General features: G+C 39.0%; 1 protein-coding gene across 2 annotated transcripts in view; it reads left to right on the top strand.

Moving 5' to 3' along the window:
* The first annotated feature begins 6,647 nt into the window (after positions 1 to 6,647).
* The window catches only part of LOC131035583 (non-functional NADPH-dependent codeinone reductase 2), a 59,030-nt gene continuing 43,323 nt past the window's right edge, over positions 6,648 to 22,354 (top strand). For both annotated transcript variants that reach the window (XM_057967314.2, XM_057967311.2), the window contains exons 1-3: positions 6,648 to 7,092; positions 7,206 to 7,381; positions 7,475 to 7,718. In XM_057967314.2, coding sequence (XP_057823297.2) covers positions 6,967 to 7,092; positions 7,206 to 7,381; positions 7,475 to 7,718 — 546 coding nt within the window. In that variant the 5' untranslated portion in view covers positions 6,648 to 6,966. The remainder of the gene's footprint in view (positions 7,093 to 7,205; positions 7,382 to 7,474; positions 7,719 to 22,354) is intronic.

Here is a 22,354-nt window from a genome sequence, read left to right as displayed (position 1 = left end):
GAACTCACCCTTCGAGTCCCTTCCATTGTTAGGAGTAAGATGAACCTAAGAAAACCCATGAACAAGCCGAAATTTCAACAAAGGCCATTTGGCCTGAATAAGTTTGTTTGCCATACTAAATGGATGTTTTGAGAAGTTGTGTCTCCCTGTTGATGGAGTCACTACTTTTGATATAGCCCTTTCAATTCCATCACATAACATCTCACTTGATTCTTCCTTATTCTAAAAGATTCGTTTGTTTCTCTCTTTCCAAATCTCTCACACTACAATTGAGGGAGAGACGAATCAGATACAAGAGTAAACTGAGTTCCTTTTCTCCACAAACTAGCTTTTTAAAAGATCTAACACTTTCACCAACAATGGAATCTCCCATGAAAGCTTTTGCAATAGAAATTTCCATACACTTTGGGCCTCCTCACAATTTAATAGTAGATGGTCCAATGATTCATTATCAACTTTGCATAATACACATTGGAAGGGGCCATTAAACCCTAGTCTACCAAGTTTGTCTCCTGCTAAGATTCACTCCTTCATAACCAACCAAGCAAAAACACCTACCTTCGGTAAATAATGAGAGCTCCAAAAAAGTTTAGTCGGCCAATCCTCAATAACCATCGACTCCTCAACCCTCTTGTATCCCATCTTGACCGAGTACATCCCTATCTTTGAGCCACACCTTCTCAAAAGGTCCTCATGGGGTGAGAGATAATGTTTGTATTCACTTAGAATACCATAAAAACTGGCTAACTGGGGAGATGACAAAGGAAGTGTCCTCTTTTCCTTCCATCTCCACTCATCCACTCCATTTTCTTACTTTCTCCATGTAGTCACTAACCTTTGATCCCCAATGCAACTCTGCCACTTGTCTGATTTCCTCCACTTCTGCTCTCAAGGAGAGTGTTGGCCTTCCATGCCATAAATCTAAGCAAAATTCCGCTTTCTCCCCATTCCCCAGTTTCCATATAAGATGATTTGTAATAAATTTCCTGTAGGAGATTAGAAAATTCCAAATAGCCAAGCCTATAAGAGGATCCTGAATAGTCAAGATCCTTTCCCTGTGATGAGAATCCAAATACTTGTGCATCAAAATTTGAACCCACTTCTGATCCGACTTCAAATACATCTTCTAGATAAGTTTTGCTCCCATTGCCTCATTCAAAAGGCTCCAATTCCTCAAACTCGCACCACTGGCCTCTTTGGGTTGACATAATTTATCCCAAGCCACAAGTGGGATCTTATCATGATCAATTTTCCCATTCCAGAAAAAATTCTGCATACATTGATTAATACCTTTTACTACTTTCTCATAAATCTTCAAACACATCATAGAATAAATAGGGATGACAGACAAAATAGATATCAATAGCAATAATTTACTTGCTGAAGTAATCCATTTGTTGTTCCATCCCTCCAATTTATTGACACAACTATCCACCAACTTATGCTACAATTCCACTCTGTTAACTCCGCCAAAGAGAGTGGTACTTAAGAATCTTTCTAGTAAGCTTCCCGCTTTAATACCCAGTATCCTAACTATGTCTCTCTGCTACTCCAATGGGGTATTAAAAAAGAAGATATTAGATTTGGCCCAATTCACCTACTGACTTGAAGCTTTACAAAAGGAAGCAATGGATTTCTTTATAGTGCACACTTCCCTTAGGGAGGCTTCCCCAAAAAGAATGATATCATCGACAAATTGCTGATGTGTAATAGATTCAAGTCCAACTGCAATACTAATGTCGTTCTACTTTCCATTGCTTATGAGACTTTGAATATGCTTCCCCAAGGCTTTAGCCAAAATAATAAAAAGAAAGGGGGAGAGTGGATCCCCTTGACATAAGCCTCTTGAGGATTGAAAGAAACCCCAAGGACTGCCATTGACAAGAATTGAAATCCAAGGGCCATCTATGAAGGCTTTCACCCAGTTTAACCAATGATCAACAAAACCAAAAATTTTCAACACCTGGAGCAAAAAGGATCGATCCACCATATCATACGATTTCCTTATATCCAACTTGATCAACATTCGATCAACCTTGGCATTTCTCACTGTATGATTATCTTCATGAGCAATGATTATGCCTTCTACAATGGATCTTCCTGGAACAAACCCACTCTTCTCTTCCAAGATAATCAACTCCAAAAGAGGTTTCATTCGGTTCATTATGACCTTAGCTATCACTTTATACAAAGTATTGCAAAGGGAAATAGGTCAGAAGTTGCCAAAGGTCTTAACTTTTTCAACTTTAGGGATCAAGGCAATAAAGGTACAATTTAGTTCCTTTGCCACCCAAGCACTTTCTCTTGCTTCCTCCACAACTACCCATACATCAGTCCCGATCACATCCCAAAATTGATGATAGAAGAAAGCAGGAAATCCATCCAGCCTTAGGGCCTTATCCCCTATCATCGTCAAAACAACCACTTTCACCTCCTCCATTATGACTAGTCTACAAAGAGCCTGATTCTGACTGTCAGAAATGATCTTGGGGATGTTAGCAAGCAACAAATTTTGTTGCAGAACATTAAAATCTTCATTCTGCTTAATTAAATCACTAAAGAAATCCACCGCCTCCTTATTAATGTCTTCCATATTATCCAAAATTACATTGTCCTCGCTATTAATTGTGGTAACCTTGTTCCAGGATCTCTTGACTTTAACATAATTATTAAAAAACTTTATATTTTGGTTGCCTTCTTTCAACCAACCATCTCAAGACTTTTGCCTCTAGTATACCTCCTCCCTAGCTAATATTTGATCATATTTTCTTTTCAGTTCCTTCTCCTTATTGAAAGAATTGACCAACATTCCCTGGTTCATTATGACCTCTTGTATCACACTTAGCTCTATTTCAAGGGAAACTTTATCAGTAAATATATTTCCAAACTTGTTTCTATTTCATTCCTTCAACTTTTCTTTTGAGAACTGCAACTTCTTGAAGAGCTTGAAGGCATGTGAGCCAAAAATCTTCGAAGCCTCTTCCCACCATTGCTACACTAGGTCTCAAAGACCACCATCCTATAACCACATTTTTTCAAAGTTAAAAGGGCATCTAACTGGAACACTTTCAAGCACAACAAGTAGCTCTGTTGGAAAATGATTAGAAGCCATTATAGGCTTTATGGTAGCCTCAAACAAGAGTGGTTAATCTTCCCATTTTCCACCCAAGAAAAACCTATCCAACTTTTCTACGATGTGCCCCACACCCCACATTCAATTGGTCCAAGTAAAGGCACCACTGTTAGTCTTAATATCTTTCAAACCATTAGCAGAAACAAAGTTCTGAAATTCCACTTGCGAACTTGTAAATCCCACTCTCCCCCCTTTCTTTTCTGCCATCTCAAGGGTAGCATTGAAATCTCCACCCAAGATAACTAGCTCATGTATCAAATTTTGCAGGATAAGGGATAATTGCTGCCAAACTTCTGGTTGCAATTGAGTCTTAGCAACACCATAAACATTTAAGACAAAGAAATCACAATTTAAATTAAAAAATGCACCTTACAAAGTTGACAAAATTGGGAATTTGCTACTTCCTCTACCCTTAGGGAAACAGGATTCCAGAGGATACCCAGACAACTCGCCGCACCATTCACACTCAAGAAAATACCTATCCATGACCTCCAACATCTTAATAGAACTATCGCCTCCTGCGAACTCATCTTAGTTTCTTGTAAGAAAACTAAATCTGGTTTCATTTGATCCAGCCTACGCTTGATCAAATGCCTCCTATCAGGGGTGTTGCATCCCCTTACATTCTAACTTTTGAGTTTCATTTCTCTTCATGAAGGGTTGCCCCCTTCCCTACAGTCAATTTTCTTTGTCCCTTAGCATTTCCCGCAATAGCAATTCTAACTCTGTTAGGTTTCTGCCCTCTTGATTTTTTTTCCCCAAACAGGTTTTCAAAACCTAAGAGTCAGTCTGATTAATAGTTTGAATATCCACAATACCTTCTTCTTCCAGCATTTCACACTCATCTTCTTCATTCTCCCATGATAGGTTATCTGAGTTAGTGTTCTCTCCATTCGGTGCCTCTCCATCCTTGTCTTCCATCCTTCCATTATCAACCTGATTTCTCATTGTAGCATCCCAATCTCTTTGCTGGACCTTCCTGTTTGCTTCTAAGGCTTCCATATCTTTCTCCACTTTGTCTAGAGCCTCTTCCACTAAGTGCGCTTCCTCAAGTTGACTAAAGATTTGGTCAGCATCTTGAGCCGAAGCGCCATCACCAACTGATTGATTCATCCCATTGATCTTATTACCCTGAGGAGGGCCAGTAGAGGGTATAGCCCCCTCACTCAAAGTATTCTCCTAATAGGTTCTTTTCTCCACCTCCATGAACTTTGCCACAATAGATTCCATATTAGTCTCTATTGATTTTCCTTTAGGACCAACAAGACACACCTCCTCCAAGTGCTCGTCTTTATTACAAAATTTTCATCGTTCCATTTTCTCTTCAATTTCAACTTGCTGGATCCAACACCCTGCATTAGTGTTAATCTCAATGGTAGAAAGCAAGGGGAAGTGTAGCTTTTTGCCAATACAGATGCGCGTGTACATACTAAAATCCTTTGCTTCTATAGGTTCCTTCAACTTGATATAGAACCCCAATTTATTGCCAATAGTCATAAAGGTCGAGCTTCATTCTAGTACTCCCGCAGAAAGTTGTAAAGTTGTAGCTAGATTGGAACCTCTTCTAAGTGGGCTTTAAGAGGGTTGAAATCGGGTTCCGATTCTTTAACAAACAAACCCTTGCCTCCCATAAAAAGGGTCTGTTGTTGAACACCCAGTTCTTGCTTTCACTATTCTTTGTAATCACTAAGAAGAAACCATTTGGCATAGTCTCGATATCCACTTTAAATGACTAGTTCTCTGTACACCACATCTTTACTTAGCTAAAAGCAGGCCAATCCCCTACCCATTTCATAAAAAAACCCCTTGCCCTAAAAAAAGAGACAAAATCATTATAACTTTTATTATCTAGAAAAAGAGAATTTTTAAGCCTCTCGCTGAGGCTGCTTTACCTTATCCGAATCATCAACTCTTGGAATCTTCTTTGGGCACCATTCCTTGTCACAAACCCTTTGCCAATCCGATTTCAAGCCAGTAGGGGCAGTGTTCAGGCCATTGAAAGCCACCATAGTATCATTTCTACTCCTCCCAAAACCCTTATTTCTGCCATTGTTATCCCTCCACGACTGAGTGGTAGAAGGGAATATGTTCTAATCCTCCCAAACCCATTTAGGTTTCGATCACGACCTAAAAGACGACAGAGCATAATACCTAGGTTATCTCTTTGTCTAAAATCCCTGAAATCCAGGTTGGTTGTAGACCAAGCCTCTGTCTTGATGCCATTTAAATAAAAATATTAAATAAATAAATAGTGTTACATTATATATCAAAATTCCCTTTTAAATTTAAAATAAAAATATTTATTTTATTATTAAAATTAATTTATACAATTATTACACACTAAATATACATTATCTTTTAATTTTTGGGAGGAGAAAATTATGAATAAATGTACATAATCAATAATTTAACTAAATACAACAATTGGTATACTTAATAAAAAAATATAATACCAGTGCTTTTTTGTTTTGTACTCTAAACTAACCACATCATTGGCAACTTGCATACATCTACCCCTCTCTCTCTCTCTCTCTCTCTCTCTCTCTCCTCACATATCTATATCTCTCTGTTTTTTTTCCTCTCCATTTCTATCTCTCCCTTTCTCTATCTCCCCCAATTTATCTCTTCCTCTCTACATCTCTATTTGTTTATATCTACCTCCTCTATCTCTCTCCCTCTTCCCCTCTTTTTATATCTCCTTACATCTTTATATCTCTATTAGTGTATCTCACAATCTATAAATTGCTCTTTATCTCTCCCTTACCGTCTTCATCTATATTTCTATATCCCTCTCTATCTCCTTTTCTCTCTCTATCCTCATCCCTCTACCTCTCTTTATCTCTCTATTTGTTTCTCTCCATCTTCCCCTCTCCCACTGTATTCCTCTCTCCTCTTTTTTATGTCTAGACATTTCTCCAAACTCTATCCAAATACTTTTCTATTTTCTTTTGAGAACTAGCCAAACAATTGAGAGGACATCTCTTGTTTAAGAAACAAAATTTAACATTCACTAAACTAAATATGGAGAAATTCTATTTATGATAAAGTAAAAAAATCTATTTCTCCTATTCAATAATTGCTTCTCGATTTGATTGTGTATGCCAATTTTTTTCCATCAACGTTTTGAATCACACTCCGTGATTCATCATCAAAATGAGACAAGAATACCAAGGAGGATGAGACAAGAATACCAAGGAGATGAAAGATGATCGGTTGCAGACTTGACAAAGAATAAAAAAGAGTGGAGAAATAAAAGGCACGCCAAACAAAGAAAAAATAATAAATGAATGATAAATAATAAATAGAAAATGACCCACAGAGATACAAGAAAACTAAAAAATAAAGAAACACAAAACACATAAATAGCTAAAGGGCTAAAAATAGAAAAAGAGAAATAAAAGACAAAACAAACCAAACCAAACCAAAAAAAACATGAAAAACAAAAAACCAAAGATAGAAATGCATATATACATAAAAAGACCAAAGAAATATATATATATATTTCTCCTACTTAATTTTTTGACGGAATGCCTGTAAAATAGATGATGTTGACCGCACGAGATTCAGTCAATCTGCGTTTCATGAACGCTACCAGCTTTTCACTATAAAATTCAATTTGCTGTTAGAAAAGAAGAAATGTTGTACTAGAATTCTTTTTGCTCAACAGAAAAAATTGATCTTACTCAATTCGAAGCGAGAAATTCGATTTCTCATTTCGATGGGTCCGATCTGTAAGGATTAAATAGGTTCTGTGGCTCCCCCTTTGAAATCTCCCCGTTTGGAGAAGCGGGTCTTTGTTAGAAAATTGCTTTGGCTATCAGAGTACACAGAGTATGGAGATCATAGAGAGAGTTTCACAGCTCAATTCAGGAATGAAAATACCACGGATTGGCTTTGGTACCGCTGCTTCACCTCAGAATATAATTCAGATGAAACAAGCTGTCGCTACAGCTCTAAAGGTAGATCCTTATCATCATTTCTGTTTTCAACTATTTTCAACATTATAAAATGCGTGGAGGATTATTAGCAGGGCAATTTTGTTGGATCACAAGAAAATGAGTTGGTTGCACAGGTTGGGTATAAGCATTTTGACACTGCCAGTATTTATGGCACAGAGCCAGCTCTAGGAGAAGCTCTGAGTGAGGCTTTTCGAAATGGGATTGCAAAGAGGGACGACGTCTTTGTGACCAGCAAAATGTATGCTGCTGACCATGATGATCCTGTTTCCGCTTTGAAGACAAGCTTAAAGTATGCCCTTGTTTGGAGCCATTATTCCTTCTCTCTCTTTTCTTAAAGGGTACTCATTAGGTTCATTTGTCTTCTAAAGCAGCTGTTCTGCAGGAATTTGCAGCTAGAATATTTGGATCTGTATCTCATTCACTGGCCTATAAACTTGAGAAAGGGGGTTTCACATCCATCCCCTAAAGAAGAGGACTTTTTGCCATTAGATATAGAATCTATATGGAGGGGAATGGAGCAATGCGTAGAGCTGGGGTTAACTAAATCTATTGGCGTGAGCAATTTCTCCTCTAAGAAGATTGGTGATTTGTTAAGCTACGCCAAAATTTCTCCAGCTGTCAGTCAGGTACATTCTTTAAGAGATCTAATCGAAATCAAAGAATTTGGTATGAAATCAGAAAAATTGGTCAGTGCACCTTTGCTGTATCCACGAGTTCTGTTATATCTAATGTTGTCAATTTCTGCCATCAAGCTTCCTAGTCTACTACTAGTGCCCTTGCTTTAAGAAATTTGTCTGTGATCTATCTTGCTATCATATGTTATTGAATGAATGAAAGATTTTAATTACATCTACGAGACCAGGCGGTCTAAGGGACCAAGAGAGCCAGCATTAATCCATTTTCATGCTTCTTTGAATGTCGAATTTTCTATTATGTATTTTGATTAAGAAACTTGCGAATATTGTGGATCTTTGTCTCCTCAAAGATCTCATTCAGACTATCCACCTGCAAAATGCTTCCAAATTGAATGCGAATATCCTCATATGCTGCACAATCAAGGATGAAGTGTCGTTCAGTTTCAACCACCCCTTTGCTGCAGGGAAAGCAGATTCGTTCTTCCCAATCTGTCAGTCTCACATCTCAGATGATGGGACTGAGTCCTCAACCCAGCTACTAAAATCCTTGCGTTTTCCTTAATTGCGGCCTTTAAATAAGCTTTTTCATCATGTTCCCACAAGGCGTTGAACTGTTTGATATGGTGTGCTTTTTTTCAACCAATTTGTTTTGTCCACATGGCAGTGCTGAATTTTTCTAGTACAAACTTTTTTATTTCTTTGTTGGTATTAGGACATTCCTAATGTCCTATTTGTTCATCCACTTCTTGTTCTACTTCATCCAAGTCTTCTTCCTACAGTCTAACTCCTCCTCGATAACTATTTTGGGCCAGTGATGTTTATTCATGTTTTCAGCTTTTTTTAAGTAGCTTAGCAAACGTATTATTGCTGATGCTTCCATTGGAAACATACCCAGTTCAGCCAAAAGGAATTGTAGATTTGACTACAAGACTGATGGTGATTGAATGTTTTTGGATTCTTTCAAATTGTCTACATTTGAAGTTTGACATGCTACTCCGCCTAACCTCACACCCATATAGGACAACTAGCACGACCAACAAACAAAAAAGAGTTTTCTTGGTTATCCAATACCATAGCTCTGCTTTCCTGCACCTGTTCTGAAGTAGGTAAGAAGTTCTCCATCCTCCTTGGATCCTTTTTGTCTTGCAAGTCTTCTTTTTGTAGCTTGTTGTTTACGTTATGGCCTAGCCAAAAATTGATTTATTGTAGGAGACTTTTCCTGTGGATTCCCAGAAGGTGATTTCTTTGCAATCACTGCATATATGATTCAAATTCTACCTTGTTGGGTTTCAGTCCTTAGACCAAGTTTGTGATCCATCTAAGCTCAAGGTCATAAATTGTAAACAGCATGTTCGTTATCCTCTATTTTGTGTTTGGCAATATTGATAGGAGGTTGCTGATTACTGAAATTTGACTGTTTGATGAAGAGAATGAAACTGGCTTGAAGACAAGGATGCCATTTTCACAAATTTTCCACCATTTTTGCTTAGGGTTCGAATTTGTAAGTTGGGTCTTTGTTGATGTGTGTTTTATGCACATAACATTTCAGAATAATATACCAAAGTAATTTACCCTCTCTTGAACAAAATCACCTCAGATGCTAAGGGTAAGATCAACTAAAATGATTCCAAGGTTTCTACATGTCAGGTCTTGACGAGTGGGTAACTCAATGGTTGATGTGAATTGCTATGTTCACTTGGGGATTTACACAAATGTTCGGATTATCTTCTTTGATCATGAAATATGCGGAATAGGTATTCTAACAACTTAGGATTTAACAATGTAGTTCCGAACTTAATTCTTACTAAAAAATGGGCAAAAGGAATAGGGTTCAGGAAATCTATTCTAGGCCTAGGAATGTAGGAAATGATGAACAAATTTAGTGGAATCAAACTAGGTAGGGTCTCACAAATAGGTATTGACACAAGCTTAGTGCAATCGTCTAAGGTATATTTAAGGATTTTTAGACTATTACCAGCAAATGTTGACACCACCCAAGTTGATGCTTGTTAAGGGACGTGTAATAGTTGAAGTTAAGCTTACTTAAATTTCCAGTCGACCACACAAGGCGCACTTACCAACGGCAAGAGGCTAGTAGTATGGATTAAGGATTCCACACAAATATATTCAACAAATCTTTCACTCAATCTAATAAACATGAAAGCAAATTCTAATCTAACTTGGAGGAATTGAGAACCATGAATGCAAAGACAACATTTGAAGAGCAAAATCACCAACAATTGAACAATGATTTAGATTCAAATAGCTGCATCATATACCAAAAATTCTACAAAAACTTTTTTACAAATGAGAGACAATGAGGTATATATAGTCTCATACAAAATAGATGTCCAAGATTAAAACTAAATCAAGGGCCAAGATCATGCCAACAAAACCCTAGAATTGCCCTAATTAGGGCTTACATAAAAAATGGTGCCACCAACATATGGCCCAATAGAAAGATACCTAGTCATCAAATAAGGAATCTTCTAGAAGATTCCTCCCTGCATCTCTCTCTCCTAGCATACTCCAAGAATCTAGCCAATATAGAATCTAACTTCTCCATGGAAATGCTAGGTAAGGTATCTTGCTACAAATCAATCACACCCAATGAATTTAAGCAAGCGTCCAAAGTGTTCTCCCAATCTGGCATGAGCTTTTGCGAACTATGAACATGAATCAACAAAGAGACCAAATCATCCATTTGACTCTTCTTCAAAGAGTCTAATTGACAAAAATACATAAGTTTCATCTTGTCTCTTAATTCGGCTAAGTGTAAACCACTAGCATCACTAACATCAACACTCAATAATTCCTCAATTGAGGCAAGGATCCTCATCTGAATGTCTTGAATCGACCCTTCCATCTCTGTACAACTCAGCTGGGCGTTCTCATAAGTTGATTTCTTCACGGCCAATGAACAATACCAGCCATGGAAATCGTATTTGTCTCCATTGTGCACAATGTTCTCGTTGATCAATGTGGACTTGGGAATATTTTTCAAAGCTCTGAAGTGTGGAATAGTCTTCTCTTGGATAGGCCGAAATTCTTCCCAAACTCCCTCCAAATATTGGATTCTAAACACGAGCCTTGTTGTCCTATCATATGCCTGGACAAACTAAGTAAGGAAATCATCCGCCTGTTTTTCTTGCACTTTTAATCCACTTCTCCACCTCCGAGAGTGTATCTCTCGCTGTCTCATAGTGTGAATGTAGTTCATGATCAACCGCAATAGGGGAAATAAGGGTGGAATTCTCACGCCTTATCCCCGCAATATACTCTCTAAGTCTGATATTCTCTTCTCCGTACTTCTCCTTCTCTTCAATTTCTGTATCCAACCTTGCGCTGATCGCCCTAAGGTTATCACCAACCTCCAGAAATTCTTGCTCTCTTGTAGTATGACCAAGGGCAACTGAAATAATCTAGAAATCCATAGGAGTAGCAATGTCCGCCATCACACCTCCAATAGGAACAACCACCCGTGCAATCCGCATTCCTGTTTCTTCTCTAGCTATATGCGACAAAATCTCAGCTCTCTTGGGTTCTTTCTCCTTATTGCTCCTAGCTAGGTAGTTGTCAATGTATACCTCTATCATCTTCTTACACTTTTCCATAGTTTTCGTTAGCCAATCAGGAATAGCGGATATCTCCATACCACCATCGAGACACATATCTTGATCAAGTCCTCACAATGCCAAGATAACATTGTTCGCATTCTACACTCTTATGAGAATAGTTGATGTTGTCATTGATGGCAACCATTTGGCAACCAACTGGCATTCATCTGGTAAGCCACCAGCAGTTACCGACACCGGCAATAGACTTCTACATACACCGGCAACGGCAACAATGCATACCGACACTCCAGCCGATAGGGAATAAACTTTTGTTTATTGTATTTTAATGTAATTATCTTTTGAAAAACCGACATGATATATTGTAAAAGACTCATATATATGTATGAGATCTTATAGGTCACTTTAAGTTGTATGGTATGAGAGAATGAAAAAAATAATAAGAAAAAGAAGGATGTTATATGCGAATGTATAAGGCAAATTTTGTATAAGGTTTTGGTTATAGACTGAGCTTAAACCGGTACTGAACTTGGCATAGTTGATGCTGATTTGAAGCAGTACATTGTATTGGATTTCATAATCCACTTTTGTAGTCAGTGTGACTCTTATTGAGCAGTGAGCTCTAGGCAGTTGGCCTTTCTGCATGTGTAGGCCCCTTATTGTAAGTAATATTTATTCATTGGCCAGTGAGTGAATATTGTGGGTCACAAATCCCACCGAGGTTTTTCCCACACCGGGTTTCCTTGTTAAATATCTTGTGTTATGGTGTGTTCTCTATGCTGTCTTTGTTATTCTTATTTGCTGCATTAATTCTTATTTACCGGTACACTGTTTTGGGATGCAAAGTTCTGAATAAGTTTAAATATTCTGCTAACCGGTTAGACACAAATTCACCTCCCCTCTCAGTGTCTTTGGGATTGTCATAAATCCTAACAAACATCATCATCATCATCAGGATTACTCCTGGTCAAATCATATATCTCATTTCCCAAACTAACCTCCAAAAGGACGGTAGGGGATCTCGGTTGATCATCATTCTCATGTGATGGAGCAGATGTTGCTGTGGCATGGAAATCCTAAATATTCTCTGGTAGTATCACTGTGTTGGAACATTGTTGGGTCTCCTTATTTTGTTCTGTTATTTCAACTTCCTTAATTGATGAGACACTGAGAGGGGGTGAAGGAATGATAGGTGAAGGAATGATGGTCTTTTGCTTCTTCTTCTTGACTTCCTCAATCTTCTTCCCTCTGGCCTTGACTCCTCCTGGCATGTTTTTCCTTCTTTTGGGAGCTTGACTCTCTTCATCTGCATGAATCCTGACATTACTGATTGTCCTCTGATCATCCTTGGAAGTAGATTCTTCCGGCTTCATCTTTTCATAAGTGAAGGAAACACCCATATCAACTAACTTATTCATCCGAATATCCACTTATGCACGAGAGAAACTCAAGACCTCTCTCATCAATAGCTTTAAATCTATCTCTTCTGATTTTGACCAATTAGGCAATAAGATCGCCTTCATTTCATTTTCATACTGTGGATGTGTATGATCCCTGTCATCTAACACTTGATCAGGAATGAGGAAAAGTCCACACTTCCTCATGAAATCCACTGACATCTTGGACCACATTCGTCTCTTCACTGCCTGCTCGTCCATCAGGTTGGCCCAATAATCTTCTATGTCTGCCTTGTGGATGAACTTCTCTCCGCTGATCCTTCCAACTTTCTTATCTGGATCAAATCTTTCTCTTTTCTTGAAGGTTGTGTTGGTGTATGTTTTATCATTTACCAAACATTAGAATAGGATACCCGAAGGCATTCTATCCTCTCCTAAAAGTTCACTACTGATTCCAAGGTCTATATGTGTGAACAAGCGACTTTAGTGAAATAGCTGCTTGGGTAGTGTATGTTGAAAATCTCAAGGGGGCTTACGTTAAACAATTGTCTTGAACTGCTGGACTTCGATGGATTTAGCAATTTTAGGCTCTTTTTTTTTTTGATTTTTAGGGTTTAGACATTTTATAAAAAAAAGGAGAAAAGAGATAGGGTTTAGGAGGCTAATCTAATCTTACGAATTCCAGAGATGGTGTCAATTGGGTGCTCTTGGGAAACCAAACCTTGCTTCGTCACACTAAGGACAACTACACAAAGCCGGTGCAATCTTCAATGGATTGTGCTTATGATTAAGATGTTGGGATGCACAGAGGATGAGCTCAGGCTAACTTTGCACGGTGAAATGAAAATCATCCATTCACCAAAAGTATGAGCGGAGATACACCATCGATTGACACTTATCAAATCCTTCATTCAAATTAACAACAATGAAAGCAAATCTAGATTAATTTTAACTAAGTGTTGAGGAAATTGAAACCATGCAAATCATTCAAACAATAGGGATTACAAAGCAAGCGCACATGCAATATATTATCTGGAAATGACCTTACGCAACAATACATCAAAAACCTCACACTCTCCAAATGAGAGGAGGTAGCCTTATACAGTTTCTCAAAAATAAATGAACGACCGAGATCAAACAGTGATCAAGGGCCAAGATTGAAAGCTATAAACCCTGATTAGGGTTTCCCAAAACACTACCAGGTCGAATGAATAAGAAAGTGACATGTGGCACAACTGCTAATCTCATTGGGGTGAGCACCTACTTTCCTCTTTCGCAGATTCGATGTACCTGGACACAATAAGCCTGACCTCCTCCATAGTGACACTTGTCAAACTGCTAATTTGGAAGTCGATGATGTCCACATCATCGGTACATGTGGCGAGGATACCTTCCCACTCAACCGCTTGGGCAAGAAAGTTTTCATCGATGAAGAGAAAGTTTGCAATCTTTGAAAGATCGCCCTTGTCAATCATCCCTGAATCCTTGAAGAAGCTTGACTGAATCCTGGCTCTCAGGTTGTTTGCCTGCAAGTGCTTCTCCCTTATACTCTCTTTCTTCCAGATCTCAGACGCTACATGAAACACCTTGCTCAAAATCTCCCTGACACTCTCCTTGGTCTCAAAGCACTTGGTCTCGGATTTCTTCAAAACTTCAATCCGGGTAACCAAGGCATAATACTAGGTGTTGAAGTCATACCTATCTCCAGCCTGTATGACACCTGCATCTACCAGACTTCTCTTTGACAAACCTTGGATAACCTTCAGATGAGGAAGTATTTCATCTTGAATTTCCTCCACGTCCTCCCAATTGGTAGCTAGATCCTGGATACGGCTGACCAATGAAGAGGCCGACTCATGTGCTGACACTAAATTTTCTACCAGTATATCTGCACGTGCTAAAGCATCTGAAATCCACTCCTTGGCCCGTGTGAATGTACCCTTCATATCCTCATAATCCTTCATCGATTCCTGTTGAAGAGGCTGTGGAGGGGTAACCGGGATCTCATGGTTAAGTGGCCTGGTAAGATGGAGAACATACTTTCTCCATTGTTGGTTTTCTTCTTCAACCTTTTTTCTCTTCTCTTTCTCCTGAGCTAAACTTGCCTTCAGAGTGTTACAAGAGTCATCGAAATACTGGACCTCTTGGTCTTGGGTGGGCTTGCCCAACTCTATGGTGGTGATCTTGTAATCATATGCGGCGACGTTGTCCCTAGTTTTCCCTTCTTTAGGCACTGCTATCTGGAGTATCCTGTATCCTGCACTGTCTCTCTGGATTAAAGAAAACTTTCTGACGGGCTTAGGTGGTTTAGCTATAGCTAGCTCATTTACCTTTTCTAGAAATGTTGCTGTGATTTCTTTAGAACACGCCTCCTTGGGGACCTTAGCCTTTATTCTTTCCCTTAGCCAATCCAGGATAGTTGATTGCTCTACGGTGTTCTGGTCAAATCCATTATCTGCCCCCCCTGGGTTCGTAGCTAGGCCATCTAAGAAGGCTGTAGGCGCTTCAGTTTGCTCTTTGTCCGGACTTTGGACCACTTCCTTCATTACTTCCTCAATTGAAGGAGAAGGCACTCTCACTTCATCATTAATCATGCTTATGTTCATTTCTTGTTCACCAACTGCATTTTGATCGGGTATGATAGAAGCGACACTTAGGATGGACTGGCCTTTGCTAGGCTCCCTTCTTTCTCCTACAATCTTCTTTCCTGTGACCTTTACGGAGCTTCCAACTAATTCCTTCCTCTTCCGAGACCCAACACTTTCTGGATTCTGTGTATTACCTGCAGAGGTACAAGGGTTGGAGGACAAAGAGTCATCCACTCCCATCAATTCATAGGTCAAGGTCACACCTTTGGATTTTAATTGCCTTGTCCTTTCAGATGTCAACCACCGTCCTCATGAGGTCTGCTAGATCTGATTTCTCCCCTTTTGCCTAATCTATCAAAACTAGTGGTTCACTTTTCATCTTTTCAAAGTCTGACTGCTGAAGCTCAGGGCTATCCTCTACTTGGTCAACAACTCTGAATACCTCTGTTGCTCTTACCATGCTCAAAGGAATTCTCGACCAAAACCTCTTCCTGATCTCGAAACTATCGGCTGCGTTAGCCCAATAATCTTCTAGATTAGCCTTGTGTTCAAATTTCATTCCTTCGACCTTCTTTATTTTGTGGAATGGATCGAAATTCATTCTTGCCTTGTACTGATAAAAGGGATACCAGGCTAGCTCCTTCTCAGCAGTCGCAACAGCTTGTGACGATGGACATGTCTCCAGCCCATTACCAATTGTAAGAGAGGAAATTATTGCCTTCTTTTGTTTATCCCTTTGAATCACCATATATTCCTCCAATTGCCTTACAACCTCGAGCAACACCACTCGGTTGGTAGGGTAAGATGGAAGCTTGTATGGAGGCTCAGAGAATCCCTGAATTTTAAGGTAAGTGAACTTTGGATATTGGATATACCAATACCCGAATCAACTGATAAAGTCCATAGACTCTAGAGAGAGTCTCTGGTGCAGTCCACCTTGCAATGTCTGCGTGATGTGCATGAGGAAGGTATCATTCACTCTTTTAAAATGGAATTTTTCTTCCATGTGGAGCTGGGGATAGCAATCATAGATTGGGAACTAGTTCTCTTTGTTCCCTACTTCTCCTCTGCAAGTGAGGCCTCTGTATCTGTAGGTTCTGGCCAAGGAATAAAACATGTATGAACTCATGAAGAAAGTCCTATTTGCCTCTAGGTTCCTCAGCTGGTTGTCTAGGTTGTCACTAATCATCCTGGCCCAGTCTATCATTTTTACTCCGTTCATTATTTCATTAATGAAATAATACATCTAGGGCTCGAATGGGGCACCTTGAAGATTTCCCATTATTCTGTTGAGCAAAACGATCATGTCCCCAATGTCCTCCTTGAAGTATGCTCTCACCAGGCTCTTCCTTTGAAGTTTGGAGGCGCCCTTCCTTGGCTTGTCCAGCAAAGAATGGTTGACTATGGCATCATATTCCTCCAAGTGGTCTTGATACATGTTGTCAGCTTTGTCCTTTCTTACATACACCGTGTTGTGGTACTCTGGGGATCCGGAAGGCCTCTCTGATAGCCTCATCACTGATGTTCGTCAACACTCTTCCATCAGGTGCAACAATATCTTTACTGGCGGGGTTGTAATGTTTATCGCATTCAACTACTAACTCATTGCATTGCATGGTGGGGAGGAAGCCAACAACATGCACGATGCCACTCTTCATCATCTTTCGTGCGATGGTGGTAGGCACAAGGTTGTCCAGACCAAACATCCGCTTCTTAAATTCCCTTAGATTGATGTGTTCGAGGTTGGTGTCGCTAACATTTTTCCATTTCGAAGCCATCCTTGACTTCGGAGGAGCATTTTTATCCACTTGAAATCTCATAGTGCCTAGGATCTGCAAACAGACAATGAAATTTTTAGTTTAGGAATTAATTCGTAATTTGAAGAAAATAACGGGGCTGCGAAATGGCTAAGTGTTTGAAATTTCATTTTATTCTCATACTTAGCCATAAAAACTGAAATTTTATTTGAAAACCCTTCAATCTCAAGGATGGTTGTGATCGTAAATCAACACCAAGTGTTATAACTTCGAAAACTTTCTTATACTTGGCCAAAAAAATGATTTTCCTCCCCTAGAAATTCGAATAAATTCACTAAAAATCATTTTTCAAACTCTGAAAAATACTCAGAAAATACATAAATCTGCATCATGAATTCAATTTCGCCTTCGAATGGATGGAAGTAGGGCTGGAAATTTCTCAAGAATACTCAGAAAATTCAGGAAAGATTCAACAATTCTTCCTTATACCTGCTGGCTTCACTCAAAAATTTGTGAATCCTTCGCCACGAAGTTTGTCCAACTACCAACAATATGAAAACTTTCTCCAGATGAACTCCATACTGAAAATACTTTACTATGCTCTCTTTAAGAACTTCGAGCTTCTTGGTGTGTAAAAATGAAGTTACAAATGAAGTATTTGTAAATGAAGTTGAATTCTCAATTAGAAACATGCAAAATCCTCCAACTCATATTTCTAAATCTAACTCGCATTTTGGGAAAGTATTGTCATCTCCTTTAGTTCGAAAATCCTTCAATAATGCAAGTTTCTAATTTGTTTTCAGTTGGTTAACTCGAACTAGGCTTGTAAAAGAATATCTTCAAAAGTTTCTAATTTAGAACTCAATTCGAAAATCTTCTTTCCAATTTTAATTTTGAGTTTCCATTTTAACTTAATCTTTGAAATCTCCTTTTGTTCCACTTTCTAATTCAATTAAGAGTTCGATTTTCTTGGAAGATTTGATGACATCACTCAAAATTCTATCGACTTTGTTTGACTTTCTTGTTTAGGCGGACTTTTGGAGGCTCACCTTCATGTTTGGTCGGACTTTTTATAACTCTCCTCATGGGCGGCCTTTCTACTAAGGCATAGGGCGGACTTTATTGACCCCACCATCTTATCCATCAAACTTGGGCGGACTTTTGATGCATCTCCTAGGCATAGGGCGAAGTTTTAAGAGGGTCTCTAGCATCATGCTTAGCAAACTTCTTTCCTTTTCAAAGCGTAGGGCGGAGTTTGAAGGCACCTACTTCAACATGGAGGGCGGACTTTGGAGGACAGGGTGACCAAGGCGGAGTTTTAACTACTTTCTCCAAGGGTGGGGTTTAGGAAGGTCTCCCTGAGGGTGGACTTTTGATGGCTTCTCAACTTCACATGCCATCCTTCTAAGGCGGACTTTTGAAGCTCCTTCATGGCATGGCAGACTTTCTTGCATAGCTTCATGGCGGTCCTTGATCATCTTCTCCAACATGGCGGACTTTGATGAACACCTGCCACAACACTCAACACCTTCCATTAGCCAGACTTAGAAAAATTTAGAAAATTTCAAAATTTCACATTTTAACCAAAATTACCCAGATTAACTTGAAATTTGAAATCCATATTTAGGCAAACCATTTGAAGCAATACGACCCCTAAAATGTAGGGAACTAACTTTTTAGGTCAAAACTTGAAAATTTTGGGTCCTGATCGAAGCAGGTCAGTGGTGTTAGTGCAAACCTTAGATTCCCATCCCGAAAAAGCAAAAAGCAGGTATCCCTAAAAAATAGGAAAAACTTTTTAAAAATAGCCATACCGGGAATTGGGCTAAAAATGTCAAAAATGAAACTTCCTAAAAAATAGGGAAAAGCAAAAAAACAAACTTTCTAAAAATAGATATTTGTCCAAATTCATCCAAATCAATTGCGATCTTCGTCCTTTGGCCTTTCTAAGCACTTTGGTGGTGTTCGTATTCGGGAATCACATGGTTTGCAAAAACTAACTTTCAATCCTTAGTACTTGAATTGTTCAAAACTGGGCAAGGCTTGGTAAAACTGAAGCGGAAGGCCATAGGACACTAAAAAAAACCCTAGAAAGCAAGAAAAGAGAGGGTCCCCATTTGCAATGGATGTGTGAAAAAGGTCACAACAGGTTGTAAATCAATAGAATGCAAGCTCCTCGCGTGCAGTGCTGGCGGCTAAGGTAGACTGACAAACCTCCAACTTTTTTCCAACTGAAATAGGGAATGTCATGCCTATTCTGTGCTTCTCTTTCTGAATGGAATCAAACTCTAGAAGCTATCTCACCACTTCCAACAAGATCATTTTGTCGGAAAGATACCTAGGAAACCTAGAGGGTTCGGATTGAAACCCATGAATCCTAAGGTACATCAAAGTGGGAAACTGTATATACCACGATCCATATTTCTCTATCAGCTCTGTTGCCTCCTTGGACAATCTTCTATGGATTCCGCCTTGCAGCATCCGCGTGATGTACATTGTGAATACATCATTCACTCTCTTATAATCTTCAATTCTATACATGTTCTGCTAGGGATAGCACTCATAACTCCTGAATTGTCCTTGTCCATTCCCGACTTCACCTCTGCATATTAATCCTTTGTATGTAACAAACCGTGCAAGCAGGTACACCGAATAGGAAGTCATGGCAAATGACTTGGACCGCTCTACATTCCTCAACTGAAAGTCCAAATTGTCACTTATGATTCCAGACCAATTTATCAACATCCCTCTAAGACAATCTTGGATGAAATAGAACATCCATCCATCGTATATTGCACCCTGCGGCATCCCCATCACTCGGTTAAGTAGGAATATTAAATCACTATATTCCTCTTTGAAGTCTATGCACATGAGTGTCTTGGGAGCCTTGGAATGATGAAGCCTAGGCTCGATTATCCACTATTTATTCACCACATATTTACACGCATCCGTCTTCTTTGTGTATCGATCTTCATATTCATCCTTGGTTACCCCCTTCATGTCTACTCCACATGGAATTCCAAACACTTCAGCTATCGCATCCTCAGTAAGGTAGGCAATGACAACACCCTTAGGAGTCTTGATCATTCACGAGCGAGGATCATAACATCGTGCACAGTCTAGGATAAGCTCATTGCACTGTATGGACTGTGGAAATCCAGCAGCTTGAAAAATACCACTCTTCATAATGTTTACATACGCTGGGGAAGGAATCTGGCTTCCAACTCCGAACATCCGTTGTCGCATCAGGTTCAGGAAATGCATGTTCGTATCCGTAATCTCCTTCCATCTAGATGACATCTTGGATTCTGGATAGAATCCAGTCTCCACAATCCTTTGTTGTTCTCTCCTTTCCTTAAGTCCGTACTTCGACATCGCACTTGTACGAAGCTTGAAGTTAGAACTTAGGAAAAAATACAATATTCTCAATAAAATTCCTGACTTCTTAATGATTTAGACTAATTAGGGTATGGAAATCAGGAAAATAGTCCACGCTCTAGGTAGATTTTAACAATTTAAATTCAAAATGTGACAAGATTAGGGTATGAAACCCTCATGAAATCAACACCTCCTTATACTTAGAAATTTTGTGCAAACTAAAGTGCAAAAGAGTATACCAGATCAAGAGTGACTAAGGAAAGGCGTGAAAGATGGTGTTTTCACACAAAACTATGTCTCAGGACACCTTCCGAAGTCAACAATGGAGGTCAACAAAGTCTGAAGACAACTTGCAACTATACAAATTAACCTTTCAAAACAAGTTGCAATCACCTATATATGCATAAATTTGATGGAAAACAACTTAGAAAATGAAAGCAAATCAAATCTGGGAAAAAAATGGTATGGCTGGTAAGAGTTAAATTTTCTGAGGACAAGCAGCCATGGCGAAGTTGCAGACCTGTAACAGCCCTGAAATGGTCAAGTGATTGACTGAAATGACTTGAAAATTCTCCCAAAGGTAAATCGTCAAGTTTAGAGCTGGCTGGCAATGAAAGTTTAAGTCTGAAAATAGATGGACAACCAACAATGGAGGTCACCCCTGCTGCAACAATGGCGTCAAAGTTCAGATCTGAGGAATGACAACAAGTAAGGAGCAATGGGAGTATCAAGCATGCATGGAATCCATCAAAATATGCCCCAAAACACTTGCCAAAATAAAAATCGTATTTTCCCATCTATGGCGTCAAAGTTCAAATCAGGAAAATGTTTTCAATCTGCATACAATCTACCAACAATAGTCTGAGAACAGCAAGTGAGCAAGGCAATATTAACGAAAATCATCAAAGTTTGGAGTTGAAACCCCAACACAACAAATCGCCCCTTCACCAAAATCGTGGCAAAGGATCTTCAATATGCATTCCAATCAGCCTGAATCAGGTCTGATAACAAGAAGTAAAAATGGCAGCCCCAAGGGAAAATCGCCAAGGTTGAAGGGTGGAAATCCAAACACAAGAAATTGCTTTTCTCCAAAAATTGTGGATTTCACCCAAAATCATGGCAAACACATAAAATTGTGGCATTAACCCATCAATGGCAGCCACCAAAGAAATCGCCAAGCTAGAAAAATGGAGGGATAAGATAAGTCTTCAATCAACCTCTTCACCAAAACACTTCATCAAAAATCGCCAATAAGAGAGAAAATTGCCCTTGCATGGAAACACCTGACAAACTTAATAATAAAATAATGCTGGACTTCTCTCTTTAAACTTGCTTTCATCACCAACTTTCACCACACAAGCAATGTGGGATAAAACACTTGTTCTTATACTTGCTTTGGTGAAACTGATTTGCTTCTAGAAGGTTGAAAACATTAAATGTTTATTGCAACTCATTTAATTGTTTTTTAAATTTATTAAATAATCGTTGCTTTTATTAAGAAACAATTAAAACAAGGCTCTCTTTAAAAATATTGCAAATTAAATCAAAATTTGAGCCACATAGGAAAATCGATCCAAGTAGGGATTAAAAAATCCCATCAAAATCATTTAAAATGTCAAAATATTCCCTATAAAGGAAAATCGATCTAAGTATGGACAAAATTTCCCAACAAAGTCCATCAAAATGCACACAAAATGGGGCTAGGGGAAAATCGACCTCAGTCTGGATGAAAATCCGGACTCAAAATCATTAAAAATGCTCTGAGTGGAAAATCGCCTTTAGTCTGGACTGAGAATCTGCACAAAAATCCTCAAAACTCATCACAAAAGACCTGGTGGAAAATCGACTTGGGTGTGGAATCAAGACAAGTGTCATCCACAATCCTATCCATACTCCCTGGTGGAAAACCGTGGGTAGTAAGGATAAAATTTG

The sequence above is a fragment of the Cryptomeria japonica genome, chromosome 3 (assembly GCF_030272615.1).
Source record: "Cryptomeria japonica chromosome 3, Sugi_1.0, whole genome shotgun sequence".
Classification (NCBI taxonomy): Eukaryota; Viridiplantae; Streptophyta; class Pinopsida; order Cupressales; family Cupressaceae; genus Cryptomeria; species Cryptomeria japonica.
The sequence above is the reverse complement of the archived record's forward strand: the minus strand, read 5'-3'. Positions and strand labels throughout refer to the sequence as shown.